This window comes from Pipra filicauda, unplaced genomic scaffold (assembly GCF_003945595.2).
Source record: "Pipra filicauda isolate LSUMZ 115617 unplaced genomic scaffold, ASM394559v2 scaffold2_size9829703_pilon, whole genome shotgun sequence".
Classification (NCBI taxonomy): domain Eukaryota; kingdom Metazoa; phylum Chordata; class Aves; order Passeriformes; family Pipridae; genus Pipra; species Pipra filicauda.
The window spans coordinates 4034336-4057862 of NW_024104421.1; the positions used below are offsets into that span (position 1 = coordinate 4034336).

General features: G+C 39.2%; 1 protein-coding gene across 1 annotated transcript in view; it reads left to right on the top strand.

Moving 5' to 3' along the window:
* KDM5A (lysine demethylase 5A) overlaps positions 1–23527 on the top strand; it is a 49825-nt gene that overhangs the window by 9506 nt on the left and 16792 nt on the right. The window contains exons 6-20 of the mRNA XM_027726506.2: positions 1801–1906; positions 2449–2537; positions 5136–5294; positions 7645–7764; positions 8923–9081; positions 10666–10847; positions 12575–12737; positions 13556–13675; positions 14929–15123; positions 15228–15409; positions 15670–15794; positions 16044–16194; positions 19064–19181; positions 22160–22515; positions 23046–23184. Coding sequence (XP_027582307.1) covers positions 1801–1906; positions 2449–2537; positions 5136–5294; positions 7645–7764; positions 8923–9081; positions 10666–10847; positions 12575–12737; positions 13556–13675; positions 14929–15123; positions 15228–15409; positions 15670–15794; positions 16044–16194; positions 19064–19181; positions 22160–22515; positions 23046–23184 — 2364 coding nt within the window. The remainder of the gene's footprint in view (positions 1–1800; positions 1907–2448; positions 2538–5135; positions 5295–7644; positions 7765–8922; positions 9082–10665; positions 10848–12574; positions 12738–13555; positions 13676–14928; positions 15124–15227; positions 15410–15669; positions 15795–16043; positions 16195–19063; positions 19182–22159; positions 22516–23045; positions 23185–23527) is intronic.

Sequence of the window (23527 nt, forward strand, 5' to 3'; positions counted from 1 at the left end):
GTAGCTTTTTCTGCCTGAGCAGGAATGGATTTCATCCACCTAGGTTTAGTGGAATCCCAGCAAATGTGGGCAATGGAGTTATGAAAATATATTCAGGGAATGCATTTTTAAACTCAGCTATAAATCCGAAGAGATGTTACTGCATGTTAATGATTTATTTTTAGTAAATATGATAATAAAATTATTTTTCATGTGTCATTGAGAAAACTATCTTAGGTCAGAATAGCAGAAGTCCTGGAGATTGTTCATAAATGCTGGTGAAATGATGGCTGTGCTGAAAAACATGATGTAGGTTGATTCTGTAAGGTTCTATTAGTTGAGAGAATGGTTGAGTTAATGAATTTCAAATGGAAAATGAGGGACTGGGAAGTCTCCAGGTGTGTTTCCTTATGGCTTATTATCCAAAAAGTGAGGAATTGATGAGGAAAAATTTTCCAGTTAGCACACAGGTTCACAGTGGGCTTACAAAGTTGGTAACATATATCTACAGTGAAAATAATTTAATAGCAACATATAAATGTTCAAAATTAGAATATCAGCAATAATTAGTTTGGAAAGATGCCCATTAGCACACAGCATACGCAGTTCAGTGGCAACAGGGACTTTAAATATCACAAAAAATTCCGTAGAGTAATAATGCCTAGGAAACGAAATCTCTTCGAATGTCTTCTGGAAGCAAGGAAAACAACCCATTTAGGCTGAATAAATGGAAATCATCTTTCTTTTTTTATCTTTATTGCAAATGTATTTAAACTTATTTTAAACTCTTTTTGGAAGAGTTGTTTTTATTTGTTGATTAAAAGCTGTGAAAGCCTATCACCCTGAGGGACATGTATGACATATCAGGCCATAATTTGGAAAAATAACAGATGAAGTATCATCAGGAAGTTACTTGAATAATAACCTTTTGAAAATGAGGTACCCACCTTCAAAATTGATAGATTTGCTGATGTCTTTTAAGATGAGTGAATTTCTGGAAGAAGATTTTAAACAGGGACAGTTTAGTGGCCTTCTATGTCAGGTCAGAAAGGGTTTTCAAAGTATAAGGAGGCAACATAAAGAAGAATTCCAAGGTGATTGCACTGCAGATGACAGCAGGATATATTCTTCTTTTTGTTCTTTTTATTGTTATGTTAGCAGCAGTGATGTGGGAAAATGAGGCAGTTCAGTAATGGGAAACAGGAAGAAGTTCAGTTGAACAGAACAGTTCAGGAAACAACACTGGCAGGGGCACAGACTTGTCACCAAATGGATCTTTTCACCTCAAATTTCGAGTTTGCAACTTGAGTAGCTGTGATCTGAGTTGTACTCATAACATTTCATCGCAAATAAACCCAGGAGCAGCCAAGCTCAAGGAAGTTGGTTGGAACTCATTAGTGTCCTGTGGATGTTTCTACTCAAGGAAGCAGATAACAAAATCCTGTTGAAACAGTGTGTGTGTTAAAATCCAGGCACTCGGCTGAATCATGGTGATTTTGGAGAATGTTGCTGTGGCATTCTTATTTTTTTGCTAAATGTCCAACCTGGTTCTTTTGCTTGCTGTATAGGAGACTTTCTGTAGTTGGTCTGTAATACTAGATGTGAAATAATTTGGAAATTTGAGGCAAAACTGCTGTCTTTTATTCCATTTGCATATGTTCATTTGCTTTAGGAACAGAAAATCATGTCTTTTCATGCCTCTTGTTTCCTTTCTTTTGATGAGCAGATGTTGTGGGAGAGTGGAATATAAACAAATTATGAAGAAACCTGGAGGGGAAATATTGGCGGTTTGTGCTGATGTGGTCTTGTTTTTATTTTTAGGCAGAGGGAGGAGAAGTGAGTAGAAACACTGAACTAAAAAAGCTGCAGATCTTTGGAGCTGGACCCAAGATGATGGGGCTGACATTGGGAGCAAAGGATAAAGAGGGTAATTAAATCTTGGGCTCTTTGCTTTGTAGTGAGACTGTTAAATCTTTCTGAATGTCTCTAGAGGCAGCATTAAGAAGTAAGCAAATCAAAACTTGAAAGAGAAAGCTGAGTGTTTTAGGGTTTCATTCATGAGAAAGATTTACAGGGTGCTTCATATAACTTGGCAGAGTTTCAACTCTTTATGTATTACATAGTAACAATAACAATTAAGCAGCTGTTCCGTGAACTGAGTGACTGGAAGGGAAAACAGGATTTGACAATACTGAAACTGATCCTGCCAGCTAAAATTGCACAAATTGTGAGTGTAATTCACTCTGTTTCATGAGGCAATTGAGATCACCTGTCAGGATAAACAAAATATGGTTTTCCTAATCCCTGCTGATTTTAGGTGGGGCAGGTAAAACACAACAGTTTTGCCTTCTTTGGACTGTCAGGTAGTTTCTGATCTGAAGTGCAGAGTACCAGGCTATATATCTGTGGTGCTTCTGAAAGTTAAGTCTGTCTGGATGTGATATTAATAACATTTAACTTTATTTTAAGATGAGGTGACACGAAGACGCAAAGGAACCAGATCAGAAGCATTTGGAATGCAGATGAGGCAACGCAAAGGAACTCTTTCTGTCAACTTCGTAAGTTTGATTCCTCTGCGGTAATTTCTGATAAAAAGGACTTGGTTGATTTACTAAGATTATTTTTTTTCCCTGAAACAGCCCCCACCCCTCCAAATAGATGAATCAATGCACACTGCAGCAGATGATACTGTTATGGGAAGAGAGAACAGTATTTTGAAAAATCATCTGTTCTTTAGGTTTTTGTTTTAATCTTTTTGTTGCAATGTGAAGCTTTTTGCTGTTCATACTTGCCCCATGCTTGAATGCCTTCAGTAGTTCATTTTCTGTTTGAGCTCCCCTTTGTAGAACAATTCTCTTCCTTAGAAGAAATTTTGAGGTGCTCCAGTACTTCAGGATTTTGTTTTTAGCAATTCCACCTTTTTTGTCTTTTCTGTTTTGAGTTTAAAATAGTCATTATACAAGTCTACTCGAGAGAAACCCCTAAGGAGAAAAATAAAATGTTCAGTGCTCTGATGTTTCGCCGTGGAAAAGCAGTGGATTGTTGTTCTTGATAGCTTTCATAGCACATGATTTTCTACTTTTAAATTGTCATATTTAGCATGTGTACACAACCATGAAAGAAGATACAAGCATTTAATGTCTAAAGAATTAGAGTCTTCACTTACAGTTCAGCTGTTCTTTTTTTTCTTAGCCTGAGAACACTTACAAGAGCTTATTTTAAATTTCAACCATAGAAAGCCAAGGCAACCTAAGACTCTAGTAATCATGTTTTTATGTTTGGAAATGCCTCCTGGGGTGGAAGAAGTGTGAGAGAAGTTGGATAGTTAAAAACCTGGTCATCGTGCCATTGCAGCTAAGTCAGAATTTGTGCAACTTGAATTTTTTTTTTAATTGTGGTACTACTTCTGAGTATATCGTGTTCTTAGGCCATGTAAACATTGTGACAATTTTAAGTATGCTTCAATTTTAAAATATTTTGTCTAGACTCTCGGATTTTCTATGGAAAACTAGCTTTTTTTTACTCTTTTCATTTACTTCTATTTGTAAGTGAAAATGAAAATACTGTAGCAACAGAACTGTTGTTTTGAAACTGCGTTGTTGTAACTCTAATCTTTGTGCAAGGGTGATGCATTTGCCTTATATAGCTGTGGTCTGAAAAATACTGTGGAGCAGGTTTGTTTATGCTTCTCCATCATTTATTTATCTTCTTGTAAAATTCTAACTGTGAAATTGATTTTATTTACAGGAATTGGTAACTGGGAGATAAAATACACCTCTTTATCCCCTCCTCTGCCCTTGATGCATATAGTTATATATCATCATAGTCTTACTCTGTTTTGTTACATGGCTAGGAGGCTTGTTTGTAGTTATGCATAATCACGGATCTGCTTATTGTGAATATTTATTTTAGTGCAGTTTTTTTACTGACAAATCACCATTTATGCTAACATAGAGACTGTATGTGTTAATAGGAATTTGGAGAAAAGAAGGTGTTGTCAGTGATAGGTAGCCAGTGAGTACTGTAGAAAAGCCTCCTGCTAGGATCACCATTTTAATGCATTGTAAGTTTTGGGAAGAGAACCTGAAAATGTCTGCTAAGGTACCCTCCCTCCCTTCTCTACTCCTGCAATGAAAGTCACTGGTTTGGTGTTTTAGACAGACATGATATTCCATGAGGGTGAGTGCATGGAATTTTTTAAAAAGAGGAGAATAACATGCCTGCTAATAGAACTGCATTATTTTTTAAAATAATTCTTTAAGAAACCTGAGCAGTCTTCTTAAGAAGTGTATTATTGCATTAGCTAGGACATTGCATGCTTAACTAGGCTGGTGTAACTAAAGATGGGGTTGACATCAAGTATTTAACACCACTGAACCTTGTCAGCTGAAAGGCACATGTGTTTCACATCTGGATGAAATTAAACCCTCCAGAAAAACAACCCCACTACTTCTGGTGTTACTCTGAGCTGTGTGGAGGAAACGTGCATGGCCCGAGTTGCCAGTGACTGGGGGGAGTAGTAGCAGGGTTTGGAGCAGGTATCATTCATGAAGTTCATGTTGTTAGTAGAAATTTATATGTAAAGTAAATTTTTAGCTGTGGTAAAGTAAGACACAGTTTTTTTCATTCAGATTATGTTACAGTTTATATTTAATTAAAACCCTTTGAACAGTGCAGGAAGCAACAGCAAAGAAAACTTGAAACCTGTTGATATGGTTTTCTCTCTGGTCCCAGTGACTACCTTGAACAGATACTTGTGAAAATTGTTTGCTATTGTATTGGGATTAATACTTCTCTCTTAACATTTGAAGTTTTTATCCTTTGCTTTGGAGAAAATACAAAAGAAGTTGGTACCTTTACGTGCAGTTTCCTTCCCTTCCTCTTGGATTTTTAGATTGAAATCTGTAGGTTTGTGGGTTTTATCTCTTCTTTTTCATTGCAAAGATATCCCTGGACTGTTGCAAGCAATGACATAAATATTTCTGAAATGGTTTTTTTTGAGATTTTCCTCAGCCATGCAGTTTGTAGGGATTTAGTTTGAATTGTTTTCCATGATAAGAGGCCTGAAGAGCCTTTGTTTAAGAAAGGCAGCTTCTGGATGAGAAACTTTTTGTAACTTCTTTTTTTTTTTATTCTTCCTTTTTTTTTCTCCACAGGTTGATCTCTATGTTTGCTTATTTTGTGGTAGAGGAAATAATGAGGACAAATTGCTCCTGTGTGATGGATGTGATGACAGCTATCACACTTTTTGCTTGATTCCTCCTCTACCTGATGTACCCAAGGGTGACTGGAGGTGTCCAAAGTGCGTTGCTGAGGTACAGTTCAAGAACTACTCAAGCTTTGTGTGTACACCAGTGTACCTGGAAAGGTCAGAAGAGCAGTTCAGCTCAGTGCCAATCCATCTTTGTAGAGGATGTAGTTTGTTTTGGAATATTGTCAAGATGAGCCATGAATCTTGGTTGATGAGCCATAAGGAGAGAGAAACATTCCTTCTAGATCTTGGGCATAACCTTTGTTTATTATGTGGCCATGTGACAGCTAAAACTTTGGCCTTGGTATATTAAGAGCTAAAACTCAATTTGACAATGTGCTAGTGGGAAATTAGGGTGAGAAGTAGGGTTGTGGTGGGTGTTTCAGCAAAATGAGACATTTTGTAAACTATGAAGTAAGCAAAGTATGCAATTTGGGCAAAAGGTAGCTTTGATTATTGGGAAGTCATGATAGCATTGTTCAAAATAGCTTGTAGCAGAAAGTGAAAGAACTAATTTAAAATTTTGTAGCTATATTTGGTTTAGACTGAAAAAGGAACTGTTCAGGCTCTGAAAGTGGAAGCTGGTTGAATTTCATAATACAGAAAAGAAAAGCTACCAAGTTCCAGGAGATGACGGATCAACAGCCTAAAGGCAGCAAACATCACTTGACTGGCTCGGTATTTGTCTTAAGCAAACAAATTTTGCAAGTTGGTAGGTTCAGGATTCAGAGGAAGAAGGTTTGTGTTCCTAAATCTGTAATTTTGAGACTGGCTTTAACTTTTTTAGGCTGTGTTTTTTTCAGAGGGGGCAGTTGTGCACAGGTGTGTATGTACCTGTATGCCCCCAATCCCTCACACCCTTCTGTGTGGCTTCTGCTGATTCCCTGGTGGTGGTGAATGGATCATTTTGCAGCCACGTGATGAGGTGGATCAGCCTCCTGCTCTCACCAGCAGATGAAGCTGTCAGATGAACTGAGGCAAATGCTGTTGTGAGAGAGGTGGAAATTCATAGTTACAGGGGAGGGAAAAGATACAGCTTTCCCTTTGTGCTGCTGCTCACAGAGTGGATTAAGCTGCTTGTTTATTGTTCTCTGAAGAGAGAGAGCAATAAAGAAGTACCAGCAAAGTGCAGCAATCTAATGTGGGGTTAATGTAGAGAATATAGTAGTAAATAGAGTGGCTACAGTAAGTTTAAGAATGTGGAAACTCAGAAGAAACTTTGCCACTGCTGGTAAAAACAGGGATACACTGTTACCAAGGAAAAATGTGCGTGTCCATACAAAACCCAGAAAGACCAGGTGCTGAGTAAGTTGTTACTAGCAAATGGTACACCAAATACTTGAAAAATTCTGGAAATATATTGAAAGTAACAGGAAGAAGGGGAAAAAACATAGCTATGTTATATAATGGTGAGTAAACAAATAACATGTTTGAAGCGCTCAGTAGTGCTTTTTGCCTCAGTTTTTATTTTAGATGTTAATAGTGCACAGATGCTTAATGTAATTTTAACAGCAGGGTGCTGGAACAGAAGCTGGGAAGAATAGGGTAGGAGCTCTTTATATGTATTTAGGTCAACGTTGTGTGACAGTGTTCACAGATGTTGTAGATTCTCTGTTGCAGGCTCCTTTTAAGAACTACTTTGATACATGTTGGGCATAGTCTAAGGATAGTTCCTCTTGGAAAAAAAAAGAAACTAGTGATGAATTCCTTTCTAATCCTGTTTCTTTATGACTGAATAGCTGACAATCAGATAGTGATACATCATCTTTGTGTTCAAATATGTCCTGTGTATGTAGGAACACTGTGTCAGTTCCAAAAGAGCTGAGAAAGACACACTGATAATGGGTGGGGAGAGTAGCTGAAATGCACACTTTTAGTATGAATGGGAATAGAACAGTGAAAGACTTGGAGGCTTTCTATCAGATGGGCTGTATCTGTTGCTGGCTATGTTGCACTGTTCTTATTTTCTTCTTCCTCTTTACTCCTATATATTTTCACAGTGCCAAATCTGTTGATGATTTGCTGACTTGATAAGACTGAAACACTATGGGGGGTTTGTTCCTGTGCTGTTATTCTGCGGGTACTTGAATCCAGTGTGTCTAAGAAATGCCTTATGGCTGCCTAAACATCTTGTGCACAGTCTCTCTCTGTGGCTGGCAGTGGTAGATGAGGAAATGTAGTTTTGGACAGGAAAGCAGAAGTGTGTAGCACGGGGTTTACAGTGTTAGATTAGCTTCTGTACTGTAAATTCTGTGCTGTTTCCGTTGTGGTAGGACTTCCTCGGCTGAGGAAAGCACTCAGAAGTGGTAGCTTATTGTGTTTGGTAAGGACTCAGGCATTAGGGTTTTTTGCTAAAAATGTAACTGTGTCATAGTCTGCTGCAGGGAACAATATTTTTATGTTCTGTCTCCTAGGAATGCAACAAACCCCGTGAGGCCTTTGGATTTGAACAAGCTGTCAGGGAATATACTCTCCAGAGCTTTGGTGAAATGGCTGATAACTTCAAGTCTGATTATTTCAACATGCCAGTCCATGTGAGTTTCAACTTTTGTTGTGATTCCTTGTAAGGGAAAAAGAGAAGAGGTTTCAGCTGATCCTTGATTTTTGCTAAGGCATCTTAGCTTTGTTTGAAGAGGCACCATAAGCTTCAAACATGTAAACAAATGATTTAGCTTTCTGGCATCTGGTCTCATTTCAACTTCATTTCACCCTTTTCCTGTGATGGACAGACAGCTTTATTGCTTGTTAGGGTATACTGTATTGGTCATGCTCTAGTTTAAAGTTCTTGCCCTTTTTGATAAACTGAAGTAAGTATCTTGTTCTTGTTTGGCAAAGGGGTCTTTCTCCTGCCCTTTCTATGGCTTTTGTCTTGGTTTGGTTCATCCAGAGGATAAATCATTGTTTTCCTTACTATTACAGTCTTTTCTTGTAGTCAAGTCAATTGACTGAGTGTGTCTGATAATGACAGGGTTGGTTGTTTTTTTTTTTTTGTTCTACATTTCAGCAACATTTTTAAATGAAACATTTTAAAGATTTTAATATCTTTAAAACTAGCATTTCTACCTTGGCACACTGCCACAATTCCACTGTCTTGTACACTGTCTGCAGCACCAAGATCTTTTTCCTCTCACAGTTCTTTGGTAACCTATGGGCATTCTTGCTAAAGCCTCTACCTTTTAAGGACTCCTATTTATGATACAACTTTGGGACATGGAACAAAGCAAGGAAGCTTATTTTACAAATAAGCTTCATAAGTAAATGCATATAAGTAAAAATCATAATGAGCTGTATGATGATCAGACTTGGAACACAATTTTGTATCTGAATTTTCTTACTCTTATTTGGAAGTTCTGGTCATTATCCTCCGAAATAGGAATTTGCATGCTGTTCATTGTGTTTGCTGCTTGACTTGTGTTGGCTGTCTCCTCTTCCCCTTCTTTTTTGCTGTACTTCTGGTGATTCCATCTCTCTTGTTTATTCCTTGCCTCATGCTGCCATATCCTATTTCTGGAACATTGCAGACACTACAGAGGAATACAGACAAAACTGTGACTTTGAAGAGATGGAGGGGGCAGAGGCAGTGACCCTGGTGTTTGAAAATTCATGGAGAGTTAATAGCGATTTACTGCTTGAAAGATAATTTTTATGTTGGGTCTTGCGTGCACATACCCAAACGTCTCTTCTGCTTTCAGATGGTTCCCACTGAGCTCGTAGAAAAAGAATTCTGGCGATTAGTGAGCAGCATAGAGGAAGATGTCATTGTGGAATATGGGGCTGACATCTCATCCAAGGACTTTGGAAGTGGCTTCCCCGTGAAGGATGGCCGACGAAAGCTGATGCCAGAGGAGGAGGTGAGGAACAGGATATGCAAACTGACTCCATTCTTTGCTCTGCATAAGATTTCACATTAAGAATTTAGGTCAGAAATCAGCATGGATTTTTTTCATGAAGAAATTGCTTAAGGCTTTTGCGTGTACTTAACATTCCTTTTGAGCAGGGCATTAGTCTGATAATTGAGGTTCTTTTACAGATCTGATTGCTGATAAATAAGCTCCTTTTCATGATTTAAGTCACACCTCTTTTCTGTCACTTAATCTTAGCAGGCGAAAATGTGCAATTTGTTGCTGTATGTGTTGAGTATGAGGAGACTAATACTGTTTTTTTCTTTCTTGTTCCAAACCTTTTCATTATAGACTTAACTACAGAAACATGATTCTATCATCCTTAGGAGGTTCTTAATGGGTAAAACTAATTTGATTTAGCTTATTTCTCTGACTGCGCATACTGTAAGAATGAAAAGATGTAGATACAGCATCTTATTATAGAAAATTTTGTAAAGAATATCTAGTAAGTACATTACCTATTTTCCCTCAGACCTTAGCATGGCATATCAATTTTCTTGCTGCTTATATGCCTACGTTCAGACAAAATGAGGGTAAAGGTGTGGTTTGCTGATTACACAGCCCCAAATCAATTTATACTGCTCACTGTAAGAGGTAATCCTGCTCACTGTTGTCTTCCACCCATACCTACACCTTCCTGTGTGTACCTTTGTTGGCTGTGCAGTGACTGTGCAGCTGCTGAGTGAGTCAGAACTGATTGTTGATCTGTTTGTATTCACTTAAAAAATTTTTTTAGCCGAATGACTTAAATCATCTGACTCACTGTGTTGCCTTCATAGTGTCAGAGCAAAGGGAACAGCAGAAACGTGTGGCTGAGCTGAGGGTTTGACCAGTCCTTTGAGCAGCTGTGGGATATGGCTAAAATGCCTGTGAATCTGTGCTTACAGCTCTTCTAAAGGTGGAAAGTAGACTGTGTTAAAGCATAGTAGTGAGCTTTTAAGGCTGTCTGAAGTATAATTTTTTGTACAAATCATGTGTATTTGAAAGTAAAGGTGGGAGTGCTTAACGGGTGATGCCGTCTTCTCAAGAATGAATGAGCAGGAATTTCTTCCCTGGAGAAAACTTCCTAAAGGAATCTATAAAGTAGATCAACATAAACTGCAGTGAAGTAAAACAGGTGTTAAAAAAGCTGAAATAATAACATAAGATTCACTGCATTGTTTACAATTTCAAGTTGTCCTACATTATTGAAGATTTCAGTCTATAGTTCTGCTGGTGTTGCTGGTATTTCATTCCACCATAAAAGCATGAAACCTGCAGTCTTGAGATGGGGAGGAAAGCAAAGCTTGATCTAAAGATGGGCCATGTATGTTGAATTACTAGGACTGGCCTTAAAATCTTAGTCTTATTATTTGATGACTAAGGTATTAAAGGAATTATTTCTAGTTTTGATGTTTCATTGTTGCAGGAAATATCCCACTGTCTACTAATAGAAGTGGGTAGGCTGGTCTTTTCCTTTGTACTTTCCTTTTCTGTAGTTGGTGTCCTCATATTCTTTTGACTTTTTTCAAACTTTCTCCTTTTTTTGACCAGGATTATGCGCTCTCTGGTTGGAACTTGAACAACATGCCAATTCTAGAACAATCAGTCCTTGCTCACATCAATGCAGATATCTCTGGCATGAAGGTACCTTGGCTGTACGTAGGGATGTGCTTCTCCTCGTTTTGCTGGCACATTGAAGATCACTGGAGCTATTCCATCAACTACCTGCACTGGTATGGGCTGTCCTTTGTTCATCTACCTTACACTGCCCTGTTTGCTTTAGGAAATTTGTGGCTCTATTTCAAAGTGCCTCTGCACATGATGACATTTTTAGATAAAAGCTACATGTGGTGAGTGGTTCATATCGTTGGCTTTGGCTGATTAGAAGAAAATACAGATACTGTTTTAACCATATTAACATTTTTCATTAACTGTTTAAATATTCTTATGTGACCAACATTCCAGTGTCACTGTAAAATCATGCTTTACGGGGTCACATCTTTTCTAAGAAAGCTTTTCCTTTTGAACTGAGTTACAGTTCACTACTTCACTGTTTTATGATTTGAAGTTGAGATGTCTGTGCTGGAAACTGAGTCTGCTGTCCCATGGCTTTCAGAGGCATCAGAACTGACTCTTCAGCAGCAGAAATACTCCTGCTCAAGAGAAGAGAAACTTGAAAGTAATTCTGACTTTCAGAACAATCCTAGAAGTGTTCTGGTGTTCAGCTTTTGTGTTTGACAAGAAGACTCGTGATAGATAAACTATTTGCATTGCACTCTTCTCAGTTTATCAGACTCAATCACAGTGGATGGAGCAGGGGGGAAGGAATGGAAAGCTGTGGGAAGCAGCCCTTTAGAAAATTTGCTGTATGTCTGGTACAGACGAGTTGACGGCCTTCAGACCACGACTGCACATCTCTGGAGAAACATGTTTGATAGTAAGGTCTGATCCACAGACTCAGGAAGGGAATTAGTTTTGTTTTGAGTTCAGTTGCTTTCCTCGGCATGCTGTTAAGTAGGTCAGTGTGTGAGGGGTTTGTTGCTGGTGAATTCCAGCAGCATATATCCTGAGGAGTGGATTTACTGGGGTGTCCTGGCTGTGTGCTGCCAGCAGGTGCCAGTGCAGCCTGCAGGAACTGCAGGAAATGCTGCTTCTGGCATTGTCTGGGATGGTGGGTGACAGGATTATTAATACATTTAGATAGTGCTGTGTAAACTCTTTCAGATATTTCAGTGGACTACTGCTTGTACTTTTTAATACAGTGTAATTTAAAAATAAACCTCAGCACTGCAGACACTAGATCATTACAGTTTATTTTGGTTAAGACAATACTGGAAGGACTGGAGTAGTGCTTGAGTACGTATTTGTTTAGTTTTGGTCTTGTTAATCTTTCTTCCATCATACTTAACTAATTCATGTTATGTGGCATTTTTTATCTTGAAACCAGTGTACCACAGGTTTTTAGTAGTTAGTTGTGTATATTAGAAGGATTGCTTGTATTTCATTCTGCTGGCTGCTACACTCTTCCATTGGTTTCGGGAATGTGACTACTCCAAGCATAATTGAGTGGAGGACTATCATGATCTCTTTTCTCTTAAACCTTAGCTGTGACAGCCAAGGTTTTGTTTACTAAACTTAATTCCTCCTTCCTGAAGGAAAGTAATTGCCCATTTTACCCCTTTAGAGCATGGTGACAGTTATCTTCCATGTTAGGCTTGCTTTGTCAAGGCAAATCTGCCATCAGGTGTTTTGAGAGTTGTGTTGTAGCATAACTGATTTTTCAGATTAAAATAGTACATCCTGAAGAAGATGCTCATTGATTAAAGACATTTTTTGTATCTAGGTGCAAAATATTTGGCTTATGAGGACAGTGCTGCTGGATGTGAGGTGTAGTTTGCAGTTGGGTGGCACCATTACTTCCCTGTAAGTCGTGTTGATTACTGTGGTTGTGTTTTGCCAGGGGAGAACCGAAGACATGGTATGGAGTACCCTCTCATGCAGCAGAGCAGCTGGAAGATGTGATGAAGGAATTGGCTCCTGAGCTGTTTGAATCCCAGCCTGATCTCCTGCATCAGCTGGTCACTATTATGAACCCCAATGTGCTGATGGAACATGGTGTACCAGTGAGTAGCACACAAGCGTTTTTTTACATAAGTACTCCTATGTGCTCTCTTTTTTTCATTCTCTGCCAGTTTTGTGTAACAATAGTTTGGCGTAACTCTGAAGAATTTTTATGGTGGACAATTGCATATTCAATTCGTTACTTATGGGTGTTTTTTAAAGCTGTCTTCTAGAATCTTCTGTAGACTCACCAGGAAATTTAAGTTGTCTTGTAAAAGAAGTGTGTGCACCAAGCTTCCTACATAAAATACCTTATAGAACAAGTGTACATTGTGTATTACACTTAATTTTTAATTAAAAATCACTTCCCTTGTATAACAACTAACTTGTCTGAAATGTTTTTAGTATCTCTTGACAGTAAAATACTTTTCTTATGTTCAGTGGAAATCTCAGCATTACAAAATACTTTTTTGACCAAACATAATTGACTGCAGACCTCTAAGCAGCAGTCACTATCATTTGCTTTTGTCTTAGGATAAATTACTTCCCTGGCCAATACCCCAACAAAGCAAACCATAAACTGCTTCCAGAAGCTTTTGCACTTTGTGGTACAATGGATTAAACGATGAGAGAGAAACATCCCTTTTGGGATTCATAAAGAGAATTTTCAACTGTTGGCTTATATATTCAGCTTTGTTGAGTAAGGCTGTAAATTGAGTATTCATTTTGAGAAGATAGAACCAGTCTTTACCAGTTGGTAATAGCTGTGTTGCCTGTGGTGTTCTGTAGGTACAGAAAATGGTGTGCAAACATCGTGTAGTTTTGTGTCTTAAACTCTGTTGCATGTTACATGTTGTTTTTCTTTCCTTTATCCTATTAGGTTTTCAGGACCAATCAGTGTGCTGGCGAGTTTGTTGTGACCTTTCCTCGTGCCTATCACTCTGGATTTAACCAGGGATATAACTTTGCTGAAGCTGTGAACTTCTGCACTGCTGACTGGGTCTGTTCTTTTGTGTATATTTGCTGTGTCTCTGCTCAGTGACCTCTGCAAGGAGTCTATTAGTAACCTAACTATCTGAAGAATAGTCTTTCAAGTTATATAGTGTATTTTATGTTTAAAGTTCTTGGTACAGCAGTTGAAAACTGATGTGTTTCCATTACACAAAGTAATTTTGATGAGCACATAACTTTAAGGAGCTTCAAACTGAAACTTTGGCACATGTTCTTCCTTTTTAAGTATTGATCAAACCAAAAAATGACATCTTGCAGTACCTTTACCTAGCATGTCTGTGATGCCTCTTTCTAAATTTGATACAGATTAATGTACTGTCTTGAACAGCTGTTGTCATTTGGATGTTGGAGATAGGCATATAACAATCTTTTGTACCTCTTTTGTGCCAGCTCATTGCACCTTTTAGTTATTTTAGTGCTTGTTCTAAGTTGTAATAGCTATGCCACATCAGTGCATAGCTTATGTGGATTGTTCAGTAAATTGTAAAAAGTATGTTCTGTTACTATCTAGGGTTTACACTTGGAAGTTATGATCTCACCTTAGTTTATCTATCTCTAGCTTCTTTTTTGTTAATTACAAATAGAAATTTTAGCCCTTGATCAGAAAACTTTATGCATTTATCAGAAAAATTGTCTGCAGGACTGGCAGTGTGTCTGTGGTTTTTTTTTTTTTCTTCCTCCCATACTCATGATGTAATCATGGTGTGTAGCCTCTGTGAAAAACAGCTAAACTCATACCAGCCATGTGAAATTTCCTGTGCTTATGGAAATGTAACCAGGAATCTGTTTGGCAGATTCACCTAGCATCTTACTTTTCTTGCTTTAAAAGGCACAAAATGAGCAATTTTAGTGAACTCTAGGCATCTTGTGCTAAATGTTTATGTCCAAGCATAGTAATATCCAGAGGGCAATGCACTCACCTTAGCGTAGACCAGATGACTTCTCTGTGGTACCAGTTTCTTTCCATTGGAAGTAAAAAGAGCTTAGGATAACTCTTAAACTTGTCTCTGTAAGTTAGGCACATAAGATTATGGAAGATGCCTCCCTGCCCCCCAACACGGATATTATCTTTGTTCTCATCTGTGATGTGATTTAAGGTTGGTATAATTGGCTCTGTCCTGTCCAAACCAATTCTCTTAGCCTCAGTCTTTTCCCAGTTTTTGTCAGAGGAAGGGAAGTGGGAGCGAAGAGATGACTTTGCTCATCTTTTCCCAGAATGATGGATGTCGTGGTTTTTTGTAGCTTCCCATTGGACGTCAGTGTGTGAGTCACTACCGCAGGCTGGGACGTCACTGTGTTTTCTCCCATGAAGAGCTGATCTTCAAGATGGCTGCAGATCCAGAGTGCTTAGATGTTGGGCTGGCTGCCATGGTCTGCAAGGAGATGACTCTGTTGATAGAGGAAGAGACACGGTTAAGGGAGACTGTTGTACAGATGGTGAGTAATAAAAGACGATTCTATGCTTGCAAAAGAACTTTTGCTTCCCCCTCCCCCTGCCTGCATTAGAGTTTTTGAGCAAGTGTCTAATTTTTTTTTGTTAGGGAGTGTTGATGTCTGAAGAAGAGGTGTTTGAACTGGTTCCAGATGATGAACGTCAGTGCACAGCTTGCAGAACCACGTGCTTCTTGTCAGCTCTTACGTGTTCCTGTAATCCTGAGCGTCTGGTGTGCTTGTACCATCCGTCTGATTTATGTCCGTGCCCCATGCAGAAGAAATGTCTAAGGTACACAGGATTTTTTTTTTTCCTGCCTGCTTTTCTTCCCTATCTAATATTTACTGTAGACCAGTGACCAAATACATTTGGCCACACTTCTCATTTATTAAAGCAATGTTTTTGTTTTCTTTGTTTCTTGGTCCCGTGGCAAACGGGTATTGTTCTGTTTTTCTGGCCTTGTTGTAGCTGGAAAAACTCAATATTAGCAATATCCTGGCTTTTGTATGGGCATTAATACTTTTTTTTGTGTTTTCCTTCCATATCTCCAGGTATCGGTATCCCCTAGAAGACCTTCCTTCCTTGCTGTACGGAGTGAAAGTCAGAGCACAGTCTTATGACACTTGGGTCAGTAGAGTTACAGAGGCTCTGTCTGCCAATCTCAACCACAAGAAAGGTCAGACTTCTATCATTCATAGTAGGATGTCCTGAAACTCCTACATTTGTTCTGTGCTCTCATTTAATGAGAGCAATACTGTTTTGCTTAGTGGAAAAAAAGAGATGAGCTAATGCAAGACTGTTATGCAACTTATCATTGTGCATTTCAAATTGAACTACCTTGTTGGAACCTTGATTGGAGACCTTTGAAGCAATCAAAAATCCCTCTTGTATTTGCATACAAATTATTTGTGTACTCTTATTACAGATGTGATTGAGCTGAGAGTAATGTTGGAGGATGCTGAAGACAGGAAATATCCAGAGAATGATCTTTTCCGTAGGCTCCGAGATGCTGTGAAAGAAGCAGAGACCTGTGCTTCAGTAGCACAGCTGCTTCTGAGCAAAAAACAAAAACACAGGTAGGACAGGCTTTTTTTCAACAGTTTCCATCTGTCTCTTGTTACTCAGTTTGACCTGGAAATGTGAAGAAAACTGAGGTCTCACTGTGCACTAACTTCTTTCAGTGGTTCCTGTCCTTAGTGCTGTGACTCACTGAGAGGTGGGCAGGGGAGGAAGCAGATACAGTGACACAAGGGGACAAAAAAAATGGACTTGGTTGGAATGTGATAAACATCGTGTTTCCAGCTGACTTATATGCTGAAATGTGAAATCCCTTGGAGAAGTTGTGTTTGATTGCTGATTAAGTATTTCTCTGAATGTGTGGGAGAGCTTTAGGGAAAGACAACTAGAGCTAAAAAAGTAAAGTAAGTAAGTTTTGACATGGGTGTTTGTGACTGGGGCAAAACCATCTTGGGGACCACAGCAGAGCACAACAAATGCAGTCCATAGTTTGAGACAATCTTTTGCTTCTTGGGAAGGACCATGGGAGGCAGTGATGTGTGGCTAAAAAGTAGTAGCTTGCCTCAGTGACTTCTGGCAGTTTAACTTCCTTAGTTCTCTGTGTTGCCTGCCTTGCCTGTGGCTGCTTCAATGTTACTCTGTCCCCCAACCCTGCCTCAGCAGTCTGCTGGTTGTGTTCCTTGTTCTGCTCTCGTGAGCGTTCAGCACCAAATTTGTCCTTCTCTCCTATGTGTTCTGTGCACTGAATAAAAGTCCCATGGGAAATAATTCAATCAGGTGACTGTAGTTCTTGTGCCAGCAGTTGTATGGTAAACTTCTGTGGCTTGCAGTTCCTCTGTTGATCATAAGATTTGGCTTTGCAGTTGGTTGGGGGTTTTTTGTGTGTGTAGTTTTTGTGTATAACTTAGGACTTTCAGAGGGAGTAAAAAGTAAATACTTCGTTAATTATAGTGCCCAACTTTGCTACACAAAACATAATGCATATCATAATTGCTTGAATTTGAACACTGAAATGTTAGAGTTACACCACAGATCCAAGTGTAATCTATTTTAATTGGAAAGCTATTACAAAACAGAGAAGCATTTTTGCTGTATTGGAGGGGAAAGAAGGCTCTCCTGTTTTGTTTTATTGCTTGTAGGATCCCACTGCCACAGAAGTATTAGTCACTTAGAACTCTGGTCTAGGTAAGGGAAGCAACATGACAAGGGGTTGTATTGCCCAGTTCTAGTTCAATAATTTTGGTAACTTCCAGCTGTTCTGTTGTTGCTTCCTCCTCTTTCTCCTGCTCTTGGAGAATATCAGCCTTCTCTCAACAGACCTTCAGTTGCTGATCGATCAATCGATCTATCTATCCATCAACACACACACACACACACATATATATATGAGAAGAAATAACTCTTCATTTAATTATTTGGTGGGTTTCCAGCCCTATCCCAAGAAAGTCTAGAACTATTTGGCAACTTGGAATGGTGTGTCTGATCTAAAGCTGAAAGAAATCTATGGGACAAAAAAAGGACTCGTTTATATGTCTGAGGGCTGTCGTGTGCTAAATAACAATATTTTACAAAATTCAGGTTTGAGAAAGATTTTAAAACTTCTTTGAACACTATTAGGAAATGTAGTTACAAAGGTGTCACATTTAGCTGCTTCTTTAACATTTATATTGATATTTAACACATTGAGAAGGATCACACACAAAGGATAAGGTTATTAAAAAAGCAAATTAAAAATAAGTGATCAAACAGAAAAAATTGGCAGGGGTTGATGCAGCTATAAACTCGTAGTCAAATGCAGTAAAAGAAAATCTATTCATTACCTGTCTCTTTATGTAAAAACCCAAAAAACAGTTGATGTGTTCACAGTTGTGAAGCCGTGATCAATATTCTAATCCTAGATCTCTCCCTTCTTTTGGGAGCTGTGAGTTTCCAGAGGCAGAGATATTTGTATCCTTTTGTGCAGCATCTGATGCTGCACCAGTCCATGGTTGGACTAGGGACAGAATGCCAGTGGGATGTTTCGGTGTCCCCTCCCATAGTGCTGTCTCTTGGAGCCCAGCACCCCATTTGCTCTTGTGCAGGGATTTTGGGGGCACAGCAGGTCTGGTGCAGCCACCACTCCACTGTCTGTTGTAGCAAGTCAAAGCCTGCAGTATTTTCTCCCCTCTGAGGTTTAACTGGTGTATAATTATGTTTGATCATTAATCTAAATTTTACATTTACCATTATATGTAACTCCACAGGTTGAGAGACTGAATATTTTTTCTTTATTATTTTTATAGTAATAAAAGGTTAGCATTAGCAGGGAACAACTTTTAAGTGTTTGAAATCTGTCCTGCTTGTGAAATTGTGCCTGCCAGTGATATGTGTACCAAGTGTTTAATTTGTGCTGTGTGTCACTTCAAAGTCTTTTACTGCATTCAGGGCTTGTTTGACTTGCTTCGAGTGATATTTAATGGAAGTGTCTTTGCAGAACATGTCCTACTCAATAGCAGTCCTCTGTTGCAAGGCCACTTCCAGCAGTTCTCTGGCTGCAAGAGAACACACCAGAAAATTACTTGTTTTCAGGGTTCGTTGCTGTTACATATCTCAGACTCCTTGTCAGTGCCTGTCACAACAGTCAACTTCTTGAGCTGCCTAAAGCAGGCTGTGTGGGGCTATATTCTTTTACATATTTGTAACAAACTTGACTTGAAAGTCATCTAGAGAATTGTACCTCTGAAAGAGCAGGGTAATTCCCTTGAAGATACTTAAGGGGAATTACATTAAATTTTGCTTTCAAGATTTTGGAATTCATTTTGAGTTCTCAGGTGATTAAACGTTTTTGGTAACTTCTCAGTAATTATGTTAGCTTTCTGTCACTGGGAGTAAATCCAGGGATCACTGTTATCTCTCACCACTATTGTTTGATTCTATATGTTCATGCAGCAGAGTGAGCCAGGACAGTGGAAGGACACGGACCAAGCTGACTATGGAGGAGCTGAAAGCATTTGTACAGCAGCTTTTTAGCTTGCCATGTGTTATCAGCCAGGCCCGACAAGTAAAGGTAAGTTTGCATCTTTTCCTTAGATAATGTTGTGCTTTTTACTTTGTTCTGGTTTTGTGGTGGTATTTTTTTTAAACAGAGAAGGTTGCCTGGTGTAAAGGATGAAAAGCTTTTTTCTTTTTTTTTTTTTTTTTTTTTTTGAGAATTAGTCCTGCACTGTCAGAGGTGGATTGAGTGGGATGTTTCATTTCTAGCTTTTGATGTAAAGCATATGACTGCTTTGCAATGATGTCTGTGGCCTCAAGAAAGGAAGTACAGTGTCTTCCTGCATTACTGGGAAATGTTGCTGTTGTCGTTGAAGTTTTGCTGATGACATATTGCTGTCTCTCCAGCATGGAATGTAACATACATTTCCTGTTCATTTGTAAGCATGTCTCTAAGTGGGCAATGTGATGGTGTTTGTATTTTTATGCTACTGTAATCATAGCAACTCTCAAATTGATAGCCTGAGCATGCATATGTGAGATACTGTAATTCCACTTGGCCTCCATTGCATTCTGGAAGAATACCCATGCTCTTGTGCAGCAGTCTGACACAGGGTGGGGTGTTGCACATGGTGATCAGCATTTGGGCAAATGAACAGAGCCCTTTTCATGACTGTGTGTGCACTTTTTAGGGTGCCTGTTACAGTCGGCATTGCCAGATGTGGTGGTCTCAGCCTTGCTTTCCAGGTTGCAGCCCTCTTAATCTGTATGCATGACCTGCATTTCTTACCCTTCATATATATCTTTGCACCTGTCTGTGAATGAATCTAGACTAATAAGCAATCCAGATCATACTGATTCCCCTGGCATTTATCATTCTGGCAGTCTGCATCATAGCAAGTGTTTTCAGCAGCAATCTTAATTTGTTTCTCTGTCACTGATGATGAAATGCTAAATAGTGTTTCACCTACTAACCAAGTTCTAGAAAACTCCTTCAAAAAGCAGCCTTGATAAAGATTTTTCGCCTTGAGAAATGCTTCTTGAGGTGTATGTTAACCACTTATTAACCTGCATGTTCTGTCGATACTGTTTTAAGTGTTGTATATTACTAGATTGAGGGCCTAAAATTCTAAACATGACCATATGTGCAGCTACTACTACATAACCAAACAGTTTAAAGATAAATTAGTTTTGTTTGAGATGGCCTTTTTTCCATAAGTGTTTGCTAATGTTTGTTATGTCCTTCATTCATTCATTTCATAGTAACTTTTTCATGGTAGTTCAGTGTTTGATAAGGGAGACTTTATATTGGACTTCCTTCTTGTTTTCAGCAAATACATGCCAGTATCATAAAAACAGGTTTCTTCAGAAAACTGTAGGGTTCCAGGATGCAGTTTAGCCAGGCCTGTTGATGCTAATCAACATCTTTATCATTCAGAGGTGTTCTTTAATGAGTTTCCCAGCAACTGGTAGAGAGTGGAGTGTATTCTCATCCTAATAGGATAGGATGGTTTTACTACCCTTCTTTCCACATAAACCCCAGAAATATTTATTTATACTAATATTTATTAATGAGATGTTATTGTCATGTATTAATAGACCTGTAAAATTGTTCTCAAAGGGCTTTTTTTGTTTGTAATGTGTTTAAAACCTGCTTCTAATTAAAACTTAATTCATAGATGACAGAGCTGCAGGCGTACAATAAACTCTTAACAGTTTTAATTTGTATTTTTGTCTAAATACTTTTTCCCAACTAGTCTTTCTTCCTCCAAACCCCAGCATTAGGAAACCAGTTCTAGTTCAAGTACTCTGCCTCTGCACGTGCATGTTCTTGAAGCTTCAACATCATCACTAGCCAATAAATAAATATTATCATTTTACTGGTTACCAACTGTAGTCTCTTCGTTTATGAATGAAGTCACATAATGATCACTTATGCCTAAGCACTCACTAGCTTTCAGCATGGCATTTGAAGTCAATTATCCATCATAATGAATAGCAAAATAATTGTCATGTTGGATGATGAGTATTTTCTAACACAAAAGGCATTGTAATTATTAAACTGTAATAATTTACTGTTGTCACTATGAAGCATTCAGTGTTATGTTCCCTAAATCAAAATCTTTATAATGCGGGTCTTGTTCTTTCTTATAAATGCTTTCTGGTTTCCAGGCAGTCATGAGAAGAATCATCAGCCAGAAAGGGCAGGAAGCTAAGGGTTAGGAAATGCAGGTTTTGCTCCTCATAGTGCCATCGACTTGCTGTCAGAAATACCTGTCTTTTTTTAAGAGACTTGGGAGTGAATCAATTGGGTATACTGGTTGAATGTCCTTGAATGAATCTCCTGCAGAGATTCTTTCCTGTCTGCTGGCTTTGGTTTTTTTCATTGCAGTGCCAAAACATGAGGATGAGGACAACTGCAGCAGTGCAGTTGGCTTTCTGTGAAATTGTCTCCTTTAATAAGAGGGCTTTGCGTTTTCATTTCTTTCCTTTGTGCAATAAACCCCTGATGCTTTTAAGTGGTAGGCCTGTTTTAGGAAATAATGAAAATATAATCATTGTTACTTTAGTGATCTTTTGGAATTTATGTTCCCTTACATCTCTGGCTTGTTATTTCTCCTCAGCATGTCTTGTTTTGCTGTGTATTGCCATCATTACTGTAATGCCCCAACACTGTATTGAAATGATGGTCTGTTTGCAGAAGTCCCCTTTCTTCCCACTCTTTAAAAATTATGTTGACTGGACAGTGCTAAATATTCTGTTTTGTTAGGGTCTGTAGTCATTTGCAATCGTACTATTTTTGGTGTAGAGTTCGATGCAGCTAATATGCCTCGGGTATGAAACATTAGGCCATCAAATAAGTTAGATGGTCTGTTACTTAATATGTGTCAGACTTGATGGCTTGTGACAGCTAGCTGGCATGGTCTGTAGAAGCTCTGACTGATGATGTGATGATCACAAACAAATTCACAGCTGACTGATCCCTCAGTCAGATTTCCCTTTTGATTCTGTGGGCGTTTTTCCCTAATTGATTTTTACTGTATGTTACTTCAGAATCTGCTTGATGATGTGGAAGAATTTCATGAGCGTGCTCAAGAAGCTATGATGGATGAGATCCCAGACTCTTCCAAGCTGCAGGAGTTAATAGACATGGGCTCTGGCCTTTATGTAGAACTTCCCGAGCTGCCAAGGCTGAAGCAAGAACTGCAGCAGGCACGGTGGCTGGATGAGGTGAGGTCCACCCTCTTGGATCCCCAGAGAGTCACCCTGGATGTGATGAAGAAGCTGATTGACTCAGGTGTGGGCTTGGCACCACACCATGCTGTAGAGAAAGCCATGGCTGAGCTGCAGGAGCTGCTCACAGTCTCAGAGAGGTGGGAGGAGAAGGCCAAGGTCTGCCTGCAGGCCAGGTGAGTGTTCCTTTGCAAACTGTTCTTACAGGTCACGCACTTCCGTGTTTCTCATCCTCTTTTGAGGAGTGTGGTGAAGAGTCAGGTCTTTGCAGCTGTAGTGCCTTTGTTCTTTTGGGGTGTTTTTTTACCTCCCAGCAGTTGGATTGCTCAAGAGTGGGATTTGAGGTTGTTGATGAATTGCAGAAGTGTTGATTCCCTATGATGTTGCACAGTGGCCAGAGGCTGCGAGTGTTGCTGCTGGTTTTGCTGTTCATCCCCCTCAACAAAGAACCCTGAGTATGCTACCCAGGACAGCTTTCTTGATGTTAGGGAGCTGTGATGCTGTGCCCTTTTGAACTTGACTGTGCAAAGTCCATCAGCTTTCTCACCTCCTGTTCTTTGGTAGGTGGTAGCACCCTCCAAGCATAGAGCCATGGTGTCCTACACTGCAGTGTAGTGATGAAGTTGCATCACCAGCCTGTCAGATTTATGGCTGTAGTTAACTGGCATTTTGAGAGAAGGCTGGAACTGGGTTTTTCTTACTCTAGACCACGCCAAAGTATGATGGCTCTGGAGGGCATCGTGAATGAAGCAAAGAACATCCCTGCTTACCTGCCCAATGTGCTGGCACTGAAAGAAGCCCTGCAGCGGGCTAGAGACTGGACAGCCAAAGTGGAGGCCATTCAGGTAGGGCGTTCAGCAGGGACTGGTATCTTCTGCTTGCATATATTTAGACATATTTATTCCTAGCACCTCTACCCACAAAGGTGACCTGAAGGAAAGCTTTGCTATAGCTGTTAAATGTATAGCTGATGTGCTTGAATTTCAGTTTCTTTTTGTGCTCTTGTTTCCCTCTTGGCTATCCCAATTTCTGTTTCCCTTCCTTTTATGCATTTTAGGGGGATGTAAAAGCTGGCAAATTCATTATGGTGTGGTATTTGGTATCGAAACTGTTTGGCATACTGTCGGTGGAAATATTTAGCTGCAGCAGAAGATACTCTGCTGACAGGTCTTCAGTTTTGAATCTGGC